This window comes from Lingula anatina, chromosome 2, assembly GCF_051362555.1.
Source record: "Lingula anatina isolate TDL-2025a chromosome 2, LinAna3.0, whole genome shotgun sequence".
In the NCBI taxonomy this organism is placed as follows: domain Eukaryota; kingdom Metazoa; phylum Brachiopoda; class Lingulata; order Lingulida; family Lingulidae; genus Lingula; species Lingula anatina.
The window spans coordinates 41,283,617-41,305,626 of NC_141768.1; the positions used below are offsets into that span (position 1 = coordinate 41,283,617).

The window sequence follows — 22,010 nt, forward strand, 5'->3', positions numbered from 1 at the left end:
AGATGCGAAACGTTACGTCTTCTTATCTCATAATTTGGTATAGGTATGAATATTTTGTAGCAAAATTGAAATTTTGTCAAATTTTCTGCTTTTTGCGGTTCTAGATCTTGAATTCGTGCACCTAGAACTATTCCATTAGGATAGATTCCATTCTGATTCCGTTAGGTGAGCCTATAAATTGTCAGCTCAACCGTATTTCAGCGCAATCTAGTTACGGGGTACTCGGATAACAAAATCAAACGATTCAGGGACACGTTTCTCTTTTGCACGAAAAAAAATCCATCTACACTTTCTGACCAATTTTTATGGGGCAGTAAAAGTTGCTTGGATAACAAGACCACTAAAAATCTCATAGACAAATCACAACTTTATAATGGTTTTAGTCTTGTGAGTTATACTTCTGGGAAATATATAAAATACCTATAAAGAGACAAAAATAGTTTTTCTGATCATTTTATTATTTTTCCCTAATTTTAAAACAAGTATGTTACGTTACATTTAGGTAACTTTTGGATTACCAAAGAAGTTTACAACTTGCTAAATAATAAAAAAGATACAATATGCACAAGGGGTGAGAGGAAGCCTTCACACATAACTTGGCTTTCTGTACAATTCCTTTTTAATTAAATTGTTGTAGTCAAAGATGGCAAAATACATTTCCTGTAACAGATAACAGAGATGTTAAGAAAGCAAAATGTTAAATAGATTGGAAATAAAATGTCAAAAAGGCCATTTTCTGCCCAGGAACAAAAGTTTGTAGATCCACACGGATTTGTCTATCACATCAATTGCATGCATATCATTTTTATAGTGATCTGCAGTTGCAACATAAGAAAGCAACAGCAAGATAATTTGGGGCACACTTTGAAACTCGAGTCCAAAGCAATAACCTGAATTACACTATAAAATAAGAAATTACTTTCACTGGTATTCATTCATAAGTTTAGTTACACTACTTATGGTATTGTGTTGTTAAATTGTTTGTAATAATGTCAGTTCTCCCAATAAACATTTTTTTGATAATTTGAATATTGCCAAAAACATCTTTGCCCAGTGTACGCAATAAAAAATGCTACCAGAAATGCCTCAGAATTCAGGTAAAGAGGACACCTGCAAGTACAAGAATGTATTGCTTTCTTGGGTAGCATATCAGCAGTTGTGTTCAGTTGAAGCTGGGAAATGAGCTGTATGCTTAGCCCATGGCTTAAAATAAGCCTGACACTTATATGACACTGCCTCAGGCTATATAATGCTGCCAAATTTTAATGAAAAAGAAATAATAAAACGGTGGACACAAAATGCCGAACTAGGTTTCCAACTCAACATTTGCAAGATGTACAGGGCCTTTGAATGCCTGTGTAAACTTTTTTCTGCACTGTTCCATTTCAACCTTGGGATAGCATAGCCTACAGATTCCTCCTTAGAATTTTTCATCAGTTCTCCTTGTCTGTGATAAACTTCTATCAGGTTGTCACAGATTCAACATTCTTACTAGTGCAGAAGGCATTCAACCGGGATAATAAAGAAGGGAGGGATAGAAGTATGCAAATTCTTCTAATTGTGAATTTTAATGGCTTTCTCCAAGTAATAATTCCTAGATCTTTTTGGCGTTTTATTTACATGATCCAATCCCAACCATGGTCTTGCCTGCATACCACCTCCTGCAACAGTTATACACATTTGATCAAACTCATACTGAATATTTCAACCTCTGATTATTAATTTTAAAAGTTATGTGGATTTTGAATTGCTCTTCTAAATTTCAAATTAATGCTCAAAATATCATTTACTAAAACCTTTTATTCATTTACATATTTAATCATTTATTTATTCATTTACTTGCTAATTTATTTATTTGTTTGTTTATTTCAAATTGTTTGGAAAAGCACCGGCATGGGGGTTTGTTGGCCAATTTATCTTTTAAGTTCTTTATCATTTTCTGCTGAGACCAAGTTCTTTATCATATTCTGCTTACCTTGAACTGTCTGGGGCAGGAAGTCATCCAGATTTACAATGTACTCCTTGTCTTCTGGGATATAAGTTACACGGCCCATCACTATCACAGCAAACTTGAACTGAAATACAAGGCCAACATGTTCAGAATTGAGAACAGTGACAGTCTGCACCACATAATTTTCAGCATACTAGTTATTTGCACTACTTATCCAAAATGAAATGTATAGACAGTGGAAAAATGACGTAACACTGAAATTTCCACTGGTGCTTTTCATATATGAAGAGTTAAAATGGTCAGGAGCACAGGTATAAAAAAGCAATTCTTGATCCAGACTTAATTAAAATTGGTTAAACATTCTTGGTTACTGTTTCTAAACAAAATCTATCTCATTATTTTATTAATAAAATTCTACTTACCTTTTCATATTCTTTGTCTGGGACCTCAAGTCGCTTTTGTAGTCTTTCTTTTACCTTCGAAAATGCTTCCCCCTGAAAGTCAAATATATATTTCTTACAGGAAATGATCATTCACACTGTGATAGACATGTTAGTTTTAACACACTATTTACTTAAAACTTTTTACAGGCAGTGACAACATGAATATCAGTATCTTTTTATATATACATCTAATCCTTGCAAGGCAATTATTGCTTGTATTAATAGGTTAGTCTCTTTCAAATAGAAAAGAGTATCTAATCATTATTCAAATTATAAGATCATTAAAACTTACTTGTTTCATTTTTAACAGAAAGGGAACCCCAAATGTTGAAAACACTTCCTGTAAAAGAGAGGATGACAAAATCATGTCCACAAACAACTTAACACATTTTTCTTTCATATTTTTCATCATTATTTTGTAACAATCTCATTAAGAAGCAGACAAACACATTTTTCTTTCATATTTTTCATCATTATTTTTGTAACAATCTCATTAGAAGTAGACAAATGCTCAACATAATGGACAATATGTCTTTCATTACCAGAGTCATCTCTCCCCCCTCCTTTTAATACTGATGTCCAATTACACCATTTCAGTTAACTTTAAATTTACTTTTAAAGTCTACTTAACCAGGCTCGTTTATTTGTACTATCAACTTACCTTGCTTTTATAAATAATGACAACAATGCCATAAATATACTATGAGTGTACATACCTTGTGCATTGCCTCTCAAATCAGCTGATTTTCTAAATAATAAAAATGACATAATAATGATATTAAAATAAAAACTTACTTTGTGAAAATGTGCTACTGGGACAAGCACTTCATCACTGCCGATATGCAATTCTTCCACTGGAATCTCTTCTATTCTGTACGACTTGGTATTACCAACATTCAGACATTCTAATAGAGCATCCTCAGGTAATATAGATAAAATTTTATAGCTTATGACTTCAAGAAGCCTGAAATATTAGAAAAAACGAAGACCTTTAATTAATAGATACTAAAGAAACTGCAACTTGACAATTAATAGTAGATTTAAATACAAAAACACAATTGAATCCTCAAGTAGCCCAGAAACTTAAAATTAAAGAATAGAATAATTCAGGAATACTTTTGCCTCTACATGCCACAAAACATATATTCATGCACAGAAGAAACTTTATTGTAGGCAAATATACCACTAAAGCAGTGATAAGTAGCTAGGTACATTTGTAAACACTACACACTGATGATATACCATCTACACTCTAGATTGTAGTCAGGGCTTCATTTCTTCTTTCCATACATGCATGTCTCTTTGTGACTTAGAACGGTACTCTACAAAAGTTTTTTGAAATTTTATTGGAAAACAGCCATGTTTACTTTACCTCAGCTTCCCAGATCCATTTTCTGAGAGTTCTATTTGCTGGGTGGCCTCTTTAAGTAAATCTGTCACACACCCACTTTTGTCTGGGTATAAGACTAGTTCCTTCTGGAAAATGAAGAGTGTATCTCATATGGATGGATGCATACACCAAGAGTTATTTTCTAAATACAGACAAACACACTTGTCAAGGAAAATATAGTAATAATTCAGTAATATCTGTAACATTGATCACTGGAAGATTTGATATGACGAACTTACATATAACTAACTACAAATAAAATGTTTATACATATATCAGTGATATCAAATTTTACCTCCTCTTTGAGCTTGTGGTTTACCCAGACACATTTGAACTGCCTTTTGTTTTCTAGTTCATTGATTTTAATGCTGAGCTGTAAGTGAAAAAATATATGATTTACATAAATTATAAACCTATAAGGCATTCTCACAAATACTGACAACATTCTCTCCAAAAGACCAGCATTGAGGGAGGGAGGTCATTGCACACCAGCAGCTACACTTAACCCAATGCAATAATACACTTAAGTTTTCCCTTCTTAGGGACAGTAATGCTTTCTGACAGCCTCCACTAAAAGCCTTGCAAAAGATCCTACCTGTTGATAGTAAAGCTTTCTGACTGTTCTTGGCTTATAGACTAGCAAAAGATCTTTGAGACATCCCTCAAAAGTACATCTCACAGGGTTTCCAGCACCATCTCTATAGCTAAAAACAAATAAATAACATTAATTTTATATTCGGTCACAGATTCTCAATTTAAATGGAAATTAATGCTAGAATACACATTTCCTGACATATAATTATTGAACAGGCTTCCAACTCCAAAATTATGTATCTGCTTGTCTTTTAATTTATCTATATTAATATTTTTGCTTGTTCATTAATTTATTCATTTTTTTAATATTTAAAATTCACTTTTCAAAATTCTACCAATAACAGAACAAACCCTTGTGGTTTGAAAAACTGCAACAAGTATGGATCAGTCTCCAAATGATGTGCAACTGCATGAGCTATTTGGTCATAGTTCATCCTCAATGAGAGTTCAAGTGTAAAGCCAGGATCACTGGGAATGTTCTTATCACAGAAAGTGACATCAATTCTATAGTAAAGATCCCTACAAGAAAACAAATGTAGAAAATAACTGTGGCTTTTTTTTAAACACTTATCATGGAAAGTGACATCAGGAGTTTAGTGAAGGTCCCTTAAATTAAAAAAAGTTAGAGTATAAATGGTATCCAAGAAAGTGACATCAATTCTATCAAAAAAAATTCTGCAAAACAAACTGTTGAATAAAAATGAAAACAAACGGAAGAATATTCATAAGACTTTTCAAATACTTAAAACTATATTTTGGTTTCAGAATATGTTAGCTCCAATTTCATAATGTTATAAACATTTAATGCCCTTGCAGCAGACAGCCATGGGAACTTACTTGAAGTAATCCTTTGCTGTAGGCAGGTCATAATGTTCAGGATATGGCTCTTCTTTTTGAAAGATGATAATATCCCCATCCATAAGCTCTTCTAATGCTTTTTCTAGGGGCAAATTGACATCTTCTATCCTCTCCACTAGGTTTGGTTTGACTTCCTGTAGCATTATCAAAGAGAGTATTCAGAACAGAGGACTAACAGATCTGCACATCAAGTATGGCGACCCACTAAAAATCTTGGGGTCTTTATTCCTGATTAAACACAGAGTACATTCCCTGTGGGGATTACGCAACAAGCATTCAAGTGGGTTGGCCATATTTGATCTGCAGATATATTAGTCTGCTGTTCTGTATGCCCACAAAGGCAATCACTTTGAGAGTTGAACATGTGCTCATTACAGAGACAATTTGCAAAAGCCACATAAGATAAAAGTAAAAAAATGGAAATAATACTGTAAAAATTCTCAGACACCTAGCTGATATATACAAAATAAATTTCTGGACTTAAAATATCTGTCCAAAGATAACTGCTTTGGCTACAACTATGATGGCTGTGGCCTGTCACCAGATGACTCACCTGAGCGATGACCATTATAAAGACTGTATGTCCAGAAATAGATTGAATTTCATAAAAATTTCTATTTGAATACTCAGCAATCTTACACAAATACCAATATATGTTAAAAAATACATTACCTCATAGAGGATCAGGTTGGTGCCTGGTGGGAAATTCCCTCGACTGCACAGATTGGGGAGGATATTACCTTGAATGAATTTAAACATGATGTAGATTTTTTTAATCTAATTTTTTTAAAAATCTAACTTATTTCGGTCTTACTCTGTGTAGCAGATCAAAAACAACTTTTCACTAATATATATCCTAATGACAAGCTTGGAAACATTCTTTCTCATGATGAAAGTAAGGCTATTCATCCCATCATTTATAAAATAATAAACCACAATAAAACATTAAATTAATTGACTCATGTAAAAGAAAGCATGGCTTACTAAGTTTTTCTGTAATTGACATATAGTGGTGTCCACAAAAGGAAATGCTTTTTGTCCTAGGATCATATCTTTTGAAGAAAAGGAGGACATCAGCTGAGAAAGAAAAAATAATAAGGACATCAATTAAGTAATATATTTTCAAAATACTGCATAATCCTACTTAACTATAATGCACATCAATAAAATACACAGTTAAGATGTTCTATAACTAACAATCTATCTATCTATATTCTTCAAGTGTCAGGTTTGGTGCAGGCATTGGTTTACTCTATCATCTATATATCTATATATACATATTTTTCTTTGCACTATACATTAAAAATATAATATTCATTTATTATGCTATAAGAAACAGTACATTTATCTCTGAATATTAAATACTATGGTCATTTTTTTTATAAATTGAAAATATGCATTTTGCCTATGCATCCAGATTTTGTAACCACATAACCACACTCACATTCTTTGTCAAACTGGGGCAACTTGTCCTGATTGCTCTCTGGACTCAGAGTTTCTACAAACACTGTCCAAGGGCCTTCACCCTCAGCTAGTTCTAGGACCTGAAATAGAAAGGATTAAAATTGTTTTTTAAAATGTTTATGCTAGCTCCAAAAAATAGTAATTAAAAGTAATTAAAAGATTACTGGTAAATAAGGCAGATAAAACAATAACTTACAAAGAGAGCAATGGAAAAGTTGAACTCACATTTTTGTTGATATCAGCCTCCACATCTAATACTGTGGGTCTGAATGTTTGGTTTGTTCTGTGAGCAAATGGCCATGGCCTCAGCTGCTGGATGGGATATTTCTACAATGATGAATATATGAAATGCTAATATCATGTTTTCCCGTTGTACGCTTGTATATATTTTGTGTATACAAATATTTGTGTTATTTCATTACATCTGCCAGAGGTTATAATTTTGCCTTTGTTTGTTTATGAGCTAACAGCCCAATTTAGAATTTTTGGGATAGATTAGAAATGGATGTACTTAGAACCAATTAGATTTTACCAGACTGTACTACTTTTACATCACTTACCAAATTCTCTGACAGAATTTCCATCAACTCCATTAATGTAGCAGTCTTCTTAACTTTGAAATTTCTGAAATAAGACCACAATCATCAACACATGTAAATTGATAAATGATCTAAAATATATATATCTAATATCTAGGAAATGGCAGGTTTTGTAAAAATCAATATTAAATATTAATATTCTGTCAGCTATTTCACTTAGAAAATAAAGAAAATGCTGACCTGAAGTTGATTTTTTCAATATCAAAGAGATCATTTCCTTGGTGTCCAGAAAAGTCATCTTCAGTGACAACTTGTACATTCATGTACAGATGAGCTTCTGTCCTCTCTTTTCTTTTCTGTGCTTCAATTCTCCTACAAAGGTTAACAGTCAGCATATGTCCACAAAAATTCTTTGAACCTTCCTATTCTAAAAGCTTCTATGTGAAACTTATATATCTTTAATTTTCTTTCTTTCTTTAATTTTCTTTTAAAAATCAATATACGAACCATCAAGGGCAAGTTTACACTTTTAGAAAAGATTATTTCTGACAGCAATCAGGACAGTGAAGGTATCAACTTACTTTTCCTCTTGGAGTCTTTCTATGAGTGAATCTGGTATATGTCGTTCATCTACTGGTTGTAGTAAATCCTCTGCAATAAAAACATTACATACGCATATGAAAGAAAAACAACTTTATTATATTATGACGCAGGTGATGCCTATATGTACAGACACATCTGTGTCTGTACATAAAAAACATCTTTATTACCATTAAATTTTGTTTCAATTCATCAAAAAGTAGTTACCATTTTTACATCCAAAAGATGCATAGCATCTTTACACTGGCATTTTGTTCAAAGATATATATACGCACGCACGCATGCACATGCACACACACACAACTGCAGTAACATGGAATATATGAGAGAAAATATCTTCCATATATTATCTACATATATTTTCTTCTTTTATTCAATGCAAACTTCAGTATTTTAATTCATATATTTTTCATGTTATTTCATTTACTGGTCTCTGGCATCTGCTCATTATATCAAACCTCTACCATCCCTGACTATCTACTACAGAGAAAAGCACTCCACCAAAAAGGAGACCAGTTATGATTTAATTGTAAAATAAATGTAAAACTGAGATTTATTATCTAATTTGGTAAAACAACTTTCCTCAATTCCTTACCTTTCATACTTTCCCTGATATAGACTAACATGTATGCATTTGTGCAGTGCTTGACAGTGAGATCATCGTCATGACCACCAAAGTTGTGATCTATGGCCTCCTGCTTTGTGCACCGACACACTACATCATCATCAAACTTACACCACTGAAATAAATATGAATGACTTCATAATCCATATAATTTTATATACCAGACATACAACATCTAAATTTCAACAAAACACTTTCACTTTGTTAACTTCTGTGCTGTTCATATGTCATTTGCAAGTCATCATATATAATGTATTTCATTCAAATATATATCAGACAGAGAAAGGTACTTGTGCCATAACCCTGTCATTTGACATTTGGTTTTCATTTAAAGCTTGAAAGCAGTTACGCAAGACTGCAACCCGAAGCACTTGCATCCAAACACTGAGAACACTTGTAACTCTCTCTCACACACACGCACGCACGCACACTCTTGAGTCTTAAGAGGTTATGCACAGTTTTGTCACCCCTGCATCTGACTCGTATATCAGACACTTGTTAAACTCCCTTTTCCATTGATGTATACAAGGTAATGATGCCAGGCACAAGTTCACTCACCTTTCCATCACCTTTGGGATTGATATAAACAACGTAATGACCGCCATGGTTGTCTCCACTGTGGACTAGAACAGCATGAAGGAGATAATCAGATGGAATCTTTTCTGGGGATTTCAGAAACTGATCAAGATGCAGCTTCTCTGGAAATTCAAATCTGAAACAGCAAAGTAAAAGTGGGTGTCAGTACCAAGTTAACTCTTGCCCAACAAACTGTCGCACTTAATTCTTATCTCTGCTACTCCATATGAGATTCATCAATGATATCAATGACAAACACAAATAATGACTGAAATTTGACCTTTTGAAGTTTCCTTTCAACATGTTACTACAGCAAGAAGCCTACATATTGTGATACTGCTAAAATGCTATTTCATAAGAGTATCCATGTACACAATGGATGTTTCTTCTTTTCTCATTACCTGTCATTGATTTTTATATTTGTGTCTGTAATAGGATCATACTGAAATCTCATCAGCTGTAAATGCAGCACTGGTGGAAAGGACAGAAATATAACTCCCTTTTCTGCTTCCTGGAAAAGCAATAAGACTGCTGATAACACAAACATTCATGTTTCAATGCAACACAAAGAGGCTTCATTCATGATCAGTTTTACAAAACAGCATTAGTCAAGTTTTGTATTCAACTCCTCAAACAATTTGCTGTTTGCAGATATCAGATATATGCCTATGACATACAAAACGTTACATCATAATAATGATCGAGCACCACATTGGATGACTGTATAGTGCAAATAACACCAACAAGATAAAATATGTATGATAAAAACTACATTTTGCCTTGAAGTTTTCCAACAAAATGCAATCATCAAGAACTTACTAACAAAATATTTCTCATCAAAATTCAACAAACGTTCAGAAAACATGACCAAAGTTATCAAGAAGTGACAGTACCTGCAACCCATGCTCTCCTGCATCATACTTGTTGTCACCATCTAAGGTCTCTACTGTGATGTAGTCTTTAAATGATTCATAAACTGAAAAAAAAATTAAAACATTTAAAACTGCTAAATCTGGTCATAATAAAGAAATTAGCACCTACATCTTTGGCAAACTGATAATTATTTCCCTTTCTTCTCATATTTTGGTAAAGGCAATATATTTTAATTTTCTTCTAGGATTTTAGGTAAAATCACACAGACCTATTTCAAACACATTTTTGGTACAGTTCTTTCATCCAACTTTCTAACAAGAAAATGTATGTACATTTTAAGTACTGCAATTTTATGTGTGAAAGTGAGTATACTTACTCGTCTTCTTTCCTTTGACATTAAGTTGAATATCATAGAATGGTTCTGTTCTGGAGGACACATAATCTACATGTTTGCACTTCACATAGGACTATGAAATAAAAAAAAAGGGTAACATATTAAGCTGGTAAGAAATAGGCTTCGACCAGCCACCCTTGCTTCTATCATAGTTATTAACCAACAAAATATCAACACTTTTTTAAAACATTCCTGCAATTGAACAAAAACATTTTGTACAATTTGACATCACCTCAAATTCTCAATGCAAGTGATTTTCTTTTAAAATATTAGAGATGTAAAATGAAACACAACAGTCCAGAATGTTTTTTGTGATGTTGTGGAATCATTCTCATTAAGAGTGTGGGTAGCATACAGTGCCTAGTGAAGACATTCATATGTGCACTTTATCAAAGGGTCAATTGGGGTTTTGCCTACGATAAAGTGTCATCAAGCTAAAAGTCCCTTACTTACCAGCATCTTGCCTTCAAACAACTGTGGGATTGTTCCTTCTACATCCTTCATCCCTTTCATCTTACTTTCTATGTTATCTAGTAGCTATAGCATTAAAAATATGCATGGGTAATTACGAAATCAACACGTCTCAAAGCCTGTCATCAAATATGAAATTTTATAGGAATGCCTGATAATGAATATATAACTTCCTGAAACATCTTACACTGCTTTCCAATTCAAAAATTTAATGAGGTGGTTTTAATGCAATTCTATGACACCACAGTCTACATTTTCATTTCAAAACTTGCCTGGTATAAAATATCAACTTGACCAACATTTTTCATATTCATCGGATGTCTGTAAATTAATGACAGTTTACATGGAGTACTTACCACCCTGCATAGTTCCTGCACATCATGTTGCATAAATGAGTCTAATGTTTCCCAGCTGTAACATCAACATAAAAATAAATCATACTTTTACATTGAACAAGCCTTGTAAGATACCCCCCAAAACGTGTAATTTTATTTCTTATGTATTTTGCATAACCCTATGCCATATTACAATATACTCATTTAAAAAGATTTAATAAAATTTTCAGAACTACTAACTGTGATGTGTCTGCATGCTACCACAGTGAAGTAAAATATGAAAGTGTCAAATTCCATTCAACCTATATTTAAAAGGATGCCAAGAAAATCATGCATACATGACTTTTATTCATAATGATCAACAAAAAACATTTCTAAGAAAGTTGTTTTAACATAACACATTAAAAAGTGAGGGGGGAATTGAGAGACACTCACCCAAAGGATTTTGTTAGCTTTTTAGTTCCAACAGGTTTGTCACTAAATTGAAGTTCATTAAAGACTCGCTGAAGAGCAAGCCCAACACTTCGTGATGAGTCATCATTTTCAGTAGGCATTTGGTACACGGCCTAAAAATAATCAAGGATGTCATCACAAGAACTGTGCGATATGAATTCTGATAAAGGTATTATATTTAAGAAAGAATTTGCTATGATAAATGAAAAATGCTTGGTCATTCTGTCAATTGCATTTAATGACACTATTTAAACACTTCAACCCTTGTGATATAAACACATTTAAAACCGACTTCCTTTTATGTGGTTTAATTTTCAGTAAAGATATTTTCTCTTTCACTTACATTACAAAGCTTGCTTTGAAAACAGGATTTACAACCCTTCACATTTACCTTTCTCAATTTGTTTGTGAAATACATTGTCTGGAGAAGTGAGTTCATGTAACAAGTAGCACCCTGGTTCTTCAAGCCCACATAACCTGTATGCTTCCTGGAATCCCAACTGAAAACCAAAAAATACTTTCCTTAATATCACCTTGTACCTGTCTAACCAGACACTACATATACCAAAAACCTATATTATTGCATTGTATCATATTATATCATATTATATTAAAGTTATATTTTATTATAGAATATATGAGCAACATTTGCTCCTTGGGTCTGCATTTGGCCATATTGGCCTTTCGGTGTTCACCATTTGTTCATTAACAGCATGTTTGTGGTAAAGCTACATTTAAATGAAAAGAGACACTCATATAAATGAAATGACTCGCATAACAAGAAAACAATTTACCTCATTCCATGTGGAGCATCGGCAAATACATAAACTTCTAGTTGGATGGCATCATCTTTTACATATCCTTTCTCAGGATCAAGAAGATCCTTAACAATGAAAATAATACATGAAAATCAATGCTAGAAGCTCATAGTATCATATCAAAAATAAAAAAAATGCCTGTATGAGAAAACACATGTTTGAGATCATGTCAAACTAAAATTTCTAATGATGAATTATTTAAATAGTCAGCTTTGATAATTATTTTCCATTAGACTTAAGTTTAAACATACCTGCCAAGACATAAAATGGCTAAATCCCCAATCATTTTCCTTACTAAAAAACAGGTGTTGAATTTCTAGAAAAAAAAGACAACAATATGTTTAGAAGAGCAAGATCAACAACAAATACATCGACATCCAACAAACCAGTGTGGTGTTTTTTTTTTTTTTAAATTTGCTGTGTCTTTACTTTTTTCTTTTGATTGTCAGTGTTTTGAAAATTCTTATTACTGAGGTTTAAAAAGAATGTGCCAATTAGAATTTCTATTGCTGTTATTATTCTTCTTATTATTATTATTATTATTACACCCAGTAAACAGTGTCTTACTTAAGAATATTGAAAATAGAACTAAAACATACTTCTAGAGAAATCTTCACCACCAGACTTTTGATTCTTTATTTTCAGCTCTGCTGCAGCATTACATGACCATGACCTGACAAAATGAGAATATGTTAAAGTCTTAAATCTTTAAAATATCTTTAATATTTACAATATTGTTCTAGGGAAACATGCATGCACTGTAAAACAAGCAGGGAGCAGAATGAACTAAAACTTCATTAAACATCATCATAGAACAAAATACCATTTTCTGAAAATCTAAGCAGAAATAAGCAAAGTGAATAGAGTACCTGTCCAAAGGCCCAAATAGGAACAGCTAATTCTAATGTCTGCTACTAGAAAAACTATTTTTAAATAGCTGACAATAAGGATGAAGAGCTTTTATGTATGTCCGCTATATGACCCTGATTTGAAGAGATAATTTCATTCATCAGCATTAAACTAATCCTTAATCCAATATCCCACTTACGAGGATTCACACTCTCCATTGCACTGTAAAAAGAAACCAAGACTCTTCTGAGACTTCTCTGCATGCTGACTAAACCTTGGCATCACCATGATTTTCCTTAAAAATATAAATAATGTGTGTAAAAATTCTAATTACAACTGATAGAAAACTTAAGTAGATTTCAACAAAATTATGCAGTGTTCTCCCTTTGCCACTTTGCTTATATAAATCACAGGATGCGGAAGAGCAGGTGGGAGGATGGGTCTTCTATAAACTTGATGAGGTCTCAAGCAATTTTTAATACCAAATAACCATTATCCCACTGACCTTCAAAAGAGCAAAATGATTCATCTTTATGTATGTATATTTCAAATGGCTTTCTCTTATTACAACTCAAGCCACCTTAACAGTAACAAGCATTGCTTTAATTTTCACTTTAGGCAAAAATATTTCAGCATGAATTACATTTTCAATACAAAAAAAGTCTACAGGAATTAAAGACTACGTTAATATAATTGGATTTTTCTTTTTAGAAATTAATAAAAATAAAATAAATAAAAACTTAATAAACTCCCCTTTTTCACACGTTCAAAATTGACATCAAGCTTTGAGAAAAGTTGTCAAGACTGAAAACCTACCATGGCAAGTTTCTAACCATGCAAGGTGGACTTAGTTGAGTTTCTTTCAGCTTGCTGATGTTTTCAACCCTATACGTTAATGTTGCTTCAGCTCGGCTGTCATCTATAAATAAATGATCATGATAAGTAAATGATGCACACACAAAATAAGTATCAGAGAATCATATTTCTTAACAATTAGTGAAAACCAAGACACAGTCTTACATGACAAGATAAGTATTTATGATATATGCATTCTTCATAAACTGGATGTTCACAAAATATGGTTGCCTGTGAAAATGACCCCACAGACTTAAAAATCGGAGGATTTCACATGCAGACTAAATACTAGTGGCAACAATTAATATGGGATGCAGTTTGAGAAATAGCAGTATGAGTTTCAAGACTGCACTCTAAACAGACATACAGTCTAGCAGTCTTAGGGTAATCGCGTGGATTGATTCAAGTATAATCAATTAACTGTTACACAGTCTGAGATGTTTGCGAACAGTCTATGACAACAAACAAGCAGATTTGGCATCCAACAAGGAAAAAATGGATTTTTCAAAGCTCTTCGTCTGATCAGATAGGTGAAAATTTGAGCAGATTTAGATTAATTTTCCAACTGTCTCATCTTCAGATAAGTAAATTTTGCTTTTAACTAGCAGTTTACTAGGTTTTATGGTTTAAGAAACCAGCTGGCTAAAAAGTTTATGGTGCAGAAATGGATCCATTTATTATCACAGATATCTGACATTACCATCTTCCATATCATCTGCTGGACCCTCTGCCCCTTGATCCCGTATGGCATCTCCATTGACTGTAGGGGGATCTCCTGGATCATGGTTGACAACAGCATCTGCAATGCAATTGTCAATACATATTTCAGAAAATTGGCAGAAAAAAAAACTTTTGCATAAATTAAACATGGTCTTCAGTCTTAACATTCAGATTATTAAGTTAAATGGTGATACCTATGATGACTGGAAAAACTATTCAAGAAGAAAATAAATAGCACTGATGATTTAATAATTTTTTTCTGTAAATTTTATATTAAAAATGTTTGTCACTTCTGAATGTTAATGCTATTCAGAGGAAGGAGCACACATCAAGCATTCCTCATGTCCATAATAACTTAATAATGTAAGAACTTAATGTGTTCTATTTCTTTTACCGCCTGATAAATAAGTTAAGCAACATGTTTTGTGCAACTCTTCTTTTAGCAATTTTCATAAAATATTTGCAAATGGGAAATGATCAGTCACACTAAAACAAATGTTGTATAACCAACATATTGTCTATTATTCCACATGGGTACCCACTGTGGCCCAAAAATTGGTATAAAAATCAATACAAAGCCACACATGTAAACACACATTAAAAATCCAGTTGATAATGCACATATATTAAAATATTTATTACCATTAAATCCAAATAGTTTTAGAATTTCATTCATCTGCCAGAAACACTGTTTATCTTCAAAGTATAGATAATATATCCCATTACTGCACAACATTATACTAGGGATTCACATTGCTGTGTATGTGTGGGAGTACAACTAAATTCCTATTAAAATTTTCTCTTTCTCAGTTCTGATAATCAATCAATATATACTGCAGTAAGTAATAATTAGATAAAAAAAAACTAGTCATTTAGTAATTGTAATCAACTGAAAGTCTTGTCACATGGCATGTTACCACGGTCTAGGCATGTTAAATCAACATTCATTTTCTCCAGAGACAAAATGGTCATTAACCACATCCTATGTTTGCTATAGGATCAATTGTCTATTGAATAACTGCTTAATATGTAGGAGTACTGGTAGGTGTAGAAATATAAAATGATATTTGTTTCTTAACAATGACATACAATACTTGTGGGTATTTGTTTTTAAATCTACATATGTATGTATGTACATCAAAGTTTTTTTCACGGCCAGTTGAGGCCTTGTGACCTTATAATCTTCTTCTTCCTCCTCTTATTATCATTATTGTTTGATTTTCAACTTGAACATTTTGAAAGTTCTGTTGTCAATGTGCATTTAAACCCCTCAGTACATTTGAGTTACCTGTGACCAAATGCCCCCCCCCCCAAAAAAAAAAATAATAATAAATAAATAAATAAATAAATAAATGAAAAAAGAAGTAAAAATCATCATCAGTCTGTACAATACAACACCAAAATTCAAAGTCATGCAAATAGACTATTGGTGGCAATGAATTCAAAGACTGAACTAAAAAGGGTATTTATGAGGTAATAGGAGATGACATTGTCCACATAATGCTACAGCATGGTACAGATTTATACAATGCAAAGAAGGCCATGCTCTCAGTAATCTCATAATACTGACAGATTTCATTTTCTAGCAACCAAAATGCAACAGACAATTATAAGAGACTTAGTTTTATTTTTTTTTACCAGAATACTTCAAATAGTGTGATGGCTAACTGTCTCTTGCTATTTATAGATAATTTGTGACAGGTGATACTCATGCACATATGGCTGTATGGGGCTAACACTCCTGATAGAATTATTATGAAATACTACAGTACTATATTACCGAAGTTGTGACATGAATCCTTCAGGATAATTTTTCTACCCAAGTGTTCCTAAGACCTTGGGGATTGAAACTATTTTGACTTAAATGGATGATAAAATTACTTTGACACCAATCACCACCCCAAATACTATCAGACATGACAACTTGGCAAGGATAGAGGGGTGAGTGAGTAGCATTAGTTACAATATGCTATCATATGTTGCTCATAATGCTGAGACCACCCAAAAAACTCAATTAGATTAGAGCAATCCACATATTCTTTATGAAAATCGATACTAACCATAAATGCATCTTTAAGTTTTATTTCAACTTGTACAATGGTTGTTTTACATGTACCTATTCATACATATTATAATAATTTAATTTCTTTTATTTCCCTTAGCTGTCTGCGGTGTCAATCGTCACTTTCCATTCATATTTCAATAAATGACTGTCATACTTCCGTAAATTCGACAGCAAGATTTATGTCAATCAAAATCGAAAGATCTTTTTCAATGGAAATACAAAAAATTTCGTCATGAGGTGATGCGCCCGAGGTGATGTTGTGATCTGCAGAAGAGACAATGTGACTGTCACACGTCATACACTCTGGACAAACATCTTTCCCAATCAAAATATTTACAAACCTTCCCGAGTATCCATCTCCTCGGTTTCTGGTTGATCATCTTGCTTCTCTTTCAATGCATGGTTCATGTTGCCGGGAGTTTTTTGTGGAGTGACCGTAGACCCTTTCGGTGTTGCCGAGTTTTTCTGTGAAACGGTCACCTTAACGTGTTTACTCGTGATCCGCCCAATGTCTAATCGTTTACCCCTGGCAACAGGGGATGAACATCTACAAAGGGGCAACTGTTGACAATATGCAATAAAAGAACTATCACCCTTCTCGTGACGGCTTTTGCATGAAAATAAACAAGATGGCGCTGAGCAGATGATGACTAGGAATTCTGGGAAAATTATTATCGTCTAGTTTACGTCGAAAACAATTAAATTGATTGTCCTACAAATCCAAAATAAAATATAACGCTTACATCTATGCATTCTAAAGATCACTGATAATACGTGATCGGTTAGGACTACAAAAAATGGCCTAGTAACAGAAACGCAGATATTATCGACCGGAAGTATCTACATCGTCCCACAATGCCATTTTCAGGTACAATCAATACACTGAGGCAAGGACGGAACAACGAAAAATCCCCCTGAAAAATTTTTAAATCTTCTTGTTCCGTCCGATTTGTGACGGTAGGAAGTATAAGGAAAGATTCCATAAACCATGGATGACGATCATGATAGGGAACAAGAAAGGTTTTCAGATCACTGGCTGAAGAAATGGGAAGATCAATGTCTTGAAGAACTGGAAAACGAGTCCAATATGGACGACCAAATTCAGGCGGAAAGAGAAGAGTCGTCTCAAAAATTGTGGCATTCTTTTCAAAACGCTGCCACTGCTTTAGCACAGCTATATAAAGGTATTTTTAATTGTTTTTAGAATTTAGTATTTTATTTTATAATTTTGTGTGTTTTTAACGTACTAATCTTGTGTGGGCGTTGGTTGGGAATTACAAATCATGTCGTAACCTGTATTTATAAAGAGAGTAGATCGTCTTACATTAGGTAAATTTAGACAAAAGTCATTATAATGTACCGTTTTAAAAAATTAGTTTATGTTTACACAGCCTTTTTGTATTCTATTTGTGTTTAAGAAATGTTTCGACTTTTGACCGAGTCTTTGTTTATACTGAACTCTCCCAAGTGAACATTTGAAATGGACCAAGAAAATAATTATGGTCGGACCATAATTATTTTCTTGGCAAATGCCCAAGTAACATTTAAAAGGATATTCATTTTTGTTACTGGAATGGTGAGAGATAGATCGAAAGCCTGTAGTTTGGTGACCTTTTTATAATATAAAATATATAGTACATTATTATGATTAGTAGTAGTAGTATTAGTAAGTAGATGTGGTGTTGTTTTGTTCCAAATCTTTGAGTTGTCTGCCATTGTTGACCACTCAGGAAGATATTGGAAGTGGCTCTTCTATGACAATATCAGATGACATAAACAAATATTAACTTGATCATCCTTTTCCTCAGTTAGATCATTTTTTCAAGTTCAGTATCAAGAATTTAAGACTAAATAAAGAACACCAGTTGATATTCTAAGAAAATATAATGTATAATAAGGTTGATTCAGCAAATTGAAACCTTGGTTCCAGTTGGTTCTAGTAAACACCTTTGATTCCAGTAATTACTGTGGACCCTTTGTTAGATATATGAAATAAAATTGTATATTTCATCTAGTTTTTATTTATGATTTTTTTTTAGATTCTATTTTAAACAGCTCAGTTTATATGGGTTTTTAATTCTTATATGGAATTTCAGAAAAAAAATCTTATCATTATTTTCCACAGGTATCTCTCATAGTGTTGGATTTATTTATCATATGAATGATTTGCTACTTTACATTTTAGATCGGAGTCATGGGTTTTCTATGTGGATGCCTTTCCAGAATGCAGCAGGTTCTGTGACTGTCTTATATAAGGGTATGTTTGATAATGACATGTACAGCAGAAAAGAATAAAGATCACCAATCACAGTTAATTTTTATTTTGTTGTTGCCAGCTTTAGTTGAAATTGAATACAAAAAACTTGTACTTTTAAACTTTGACACTCTTGACTTCACAGATATACAAGATAAAATATGCTGTTATTGAAACAATAAGTGAAGCATACAAGTATCAACAATTGACCCATTTTGGTTGTCCATTTTTACAACTTGTTCAAGTTAAAGAAAGTAGATGTTAAAATTTGATATTTATTGAAAGAAAAACTCTGTTGTTTTGCCCATAATACATTTTAGACATTTTTTCAGTACTTCGTTTTAGCCAAAGGGCACATTTTTTGAGTATAGTATATGCTATCATTTTGCTCATTCACTAAACTGCAAACTTAATTTTCCAGAGAGTGCAGATAACATGAAAAGGTGGTTTGACTTAGGCATTCAATGTGGACAGCAGAGGAAAACTAGAGACATTGTAGCTTGGGCAAAGAAACGTAGACGCCACATAAGAAGAGAGGACTTAATAGCATTTCTATCCGGTAAAAATCCTCCACCTAGACATAGGCCTTCCCCAACACGATCACGAGGCACATCACACATGAATTTCACAGAGTGCCCCCCAGCAGTGATACCTCCTGCAGAGCCAGAGCCTGATCTACAGACATTCAGAGAGGCACTTGCTCTCCAAGGTGAGCAGTTCTGGTTGCAGTGTAAAATAAAATGGTTGAAAGCACCATTGAATAAGGTCTGGTATTAAATGAATAGTTGAGCTCGGTGTTAAATGACATGGTTAGGCATGGGATGTAATGAGATGTTAGGACATTGAGATTTGTAACGGTTTTGAAACTCTTGACCGTTTACAATATGGATTTGTGGCTGTTGTGTCCTTTGTCCTGAAATCTCTGGGACAATACATGACAGCTGATTCAACAGTACAACATTAAAAATATCTAGGAAAATGAAATATTTAAGGTCACTTTGCAAAAAAAAAATTTTTTTAAGTACTATTAGTGACGCACATATTTTGTGACACAAATGCATAATTATGACCTGCCCCGTTATGTTCTCTGCTGTATATTATAGTAGAGGTGTGCATCACTAATAAGACTCTTTTTTTTTTCATGACCCTTTTAACACCGTGTCTGGCAGTAGCAGACTTAGACATAAAAATGACTGCAATATATACAGTGAATAAAAATAACAATGTATCTTTCACATTTTTTTCAGGTTTAAATGGTGCAATGTCAAATGTGAACATGGGTTACATGCCACACAGCCAAGGGTCCCCAGTAAGAAATAGAAGCAGTATGGAAGAACTGAATATATTTATTTTGGATGAGCTATCTCGTCACAATGACAGAAAGCGGACAAGTTCTGGGGATGTGATCATGGACTCACCTACACGTAAACGCAGTAGACTGTTGTAGGGAAAAAGACTTGCATAAGATATTTGGGAACATGTTAAAAGAAACCTATTTATGTCCAAAATTAAACATGTTATGCTTCAGTTAGTGAATTCTTCGAGTACATTCTTCATTGTGAAGCTTGATAACAACTGCCTTTGTATGGGTAATGTTTTATGGAACTGCAAAATTATACCACACTTCACTATTTTTCTTACTTTTCTGCTGGCTTAAGGTTATATCAGATTCTCAACAGTTTATTTCCTGAAGTAGGTCGACATGCTTATTGTTGCTGCTGGATATTGAACTGTGATTTTTCTTAAACCAAAAATTAGTATAGAAGAACACCTGTTAACTAAATTTGGAATAATATGATTTAGAAATGAGTTTATAGCATATAGCTTACTTTTCTGCAAATTTTATTATTTTTTTTTTTCTTTAGAAAATGAAACGAAAGTATTTTATTGTAGTTAAGTTAATGATTTTTAGTTAAGATTTTGGTTATCTCCAAAATTGGTTGATATTATTCAAAGGCTAACTTTTGAAGCATATTTTTGGAAGGGACTGGCACTTAATTTTTTTTTTTCATTCCCAAAAGTTATAATTTTTCAGGAAGAAATTCAATATACCAGAGATTCTAATAAAGGTTATTTAAAAACATTTGGTATCTTTATTTTAAATTTGAATTATGTGGGGGAGGGGGATCGGTAGTTCCTAAAGCTATGTTGTAACCTGCAGAAAAAAGTCTTGGAACTGCCCCATAATAATAATAATAATTTCATCAAAATATCCTATCCAAATCTAAATTAGATTTCTACAGAAGCATCGTTTATGCTTTCAAACAGCACTCCTTGTCAATTGTGTTTGCAGTGCTCCTCAATCTCACCTACCACACTGAGCACTTGGCCCTTTACATGTATCAGACTTAGGCGTATTGTTAAAGGCATAATAACTCTTTGTATGAGACCTATATTTCACAATAAAAACCTTGTGAATAACTCATAGAAATATAATATATTCTGTTTTACCACAAAAACAGCAGTTATAGCTTTTATTCTGATATTTGAACTTGTCTTTAGACCACGTGACCTCCATTGATGTCTATACTTTGTTAAAATCTCTTAAGAGATTTTAACAAAAAACCAAACTTTTTAGAAAAAAAAACCAGGGACTAACTTTGAATGTAAAAATGGATTCATTAACCATTGGTAAGTATGGGAAAATTGTTGTTTACTCCAGGAAAATTCATTTTTTGGCCGAAACGAAGAGTTATTATTGCTTTAACTTCCATCAGTTTGTATACAATTACAAAAAATTGTGCTATGTTAACTATGGCTTCACATACAATTTTTTCCAGTTCATTATCTTAGCCATTTCATTTCGATTACCCCAATTGAAAGGATCTAGAATTAACCAAGGCAATATTTTAAAGGTGGTCTAAATTGTTTTCAGCTGATATG

The 22,010-nt window shown here is 32.9% G+C and overlaps 2 protein-coding genes across 2 annotated transcripts; one reads left to right on the top strand and one right to left on the bottom strand.

Moving 5' to 3' along the window:
- Nucleotides 1-437: 437 nt before the first annotated feature.
- On the bottom strand, nucleotides 438-17,614 carry LOC106157345 (ubiquitin C-terminal hydrolase 7). The gene is made up of 33 exons (XM_013532974.2): nucleotides 17,215-17,614; nucleotides 14,789-14,887; nucleotides 14,050-14,152; nucleotides 13,433-13,528; nucleotides 12,984-13,057; nucleotides 12,636-12,700; nucleotides 12,361-12,449; nucleotides 11,958-12,066; nucleotides 11,549-11,679; nucleotides 11,135-11,189; nucleotides 10,761-10,844; nucleotides 10,290-10,380; nucleotides 9,934-10,016; nucleotides 9,442-9,551; nucleotides 9,023-9,176; nucleotides 8,435-8,579; nucleotides 7,821-7,890; nucleotides 7,480-7,611; nucleotides 7,261-7,324; nucleotides 6,926-7,027; nucleotides 6,681-6,780; nucleotides 6,221-6,313; nucleotides 5,909-5,976; nucleotides 5,216-5,370; nucleotides 4,730-4,897; nucleotides 4,380-4,488; nucleotides 4,080-4,157; nucleotides 3,767-3,870; nucleotides 3,190-3,358; nucleotides 2,687-2,734; nucleotides 2,374-2,445; nucleotides 1,976-2,075; nucleotides 438-1,661 (listed from the first exon to the last, which is right to left on the bottom strand). The coding sequence occupies exons 1-33, from the start codon at nucleotides 17,279-17,281 to the stop codon at nucleotides 1,555-1,557; spliced, it is 3,294 nt and encodes a 1,097-aa protein (XP_013388428.1). The 5' UTR covers nucleotides 17,282-17,614; the 3' UTR covers nucleotides 438-1,554.
- A 103-nt stretch (nucleotides 17,615-17,717) lies between these two features.
- Nucleotides 17,718-21,210, top strand: LOC106157349 (HUWE1-associated protein modifying stress responses). Its single transcript, XM_013532976.2, has 4 exons — nucleotides 17,718-18,057; nucleotides 19,059-19,130; nucleotides 19,549-19,836; nucleotides 20,375-21,210. The coding sequence occupies exons 1-4, from the start codon at nucleotides 17,862-17,864 to the stop codon at nucleotides 20,572-20,574; spliced, it is 756 nt and encodes a 251-aa protein (XP_013388430.1). The 5' UTR covers nucleotides 17,718-17,861; the 3' UTR covers nucleotides 20,575-21,210.
- Nucleotides 21,211-22,010: the final 800 nt, after the last annotated feature.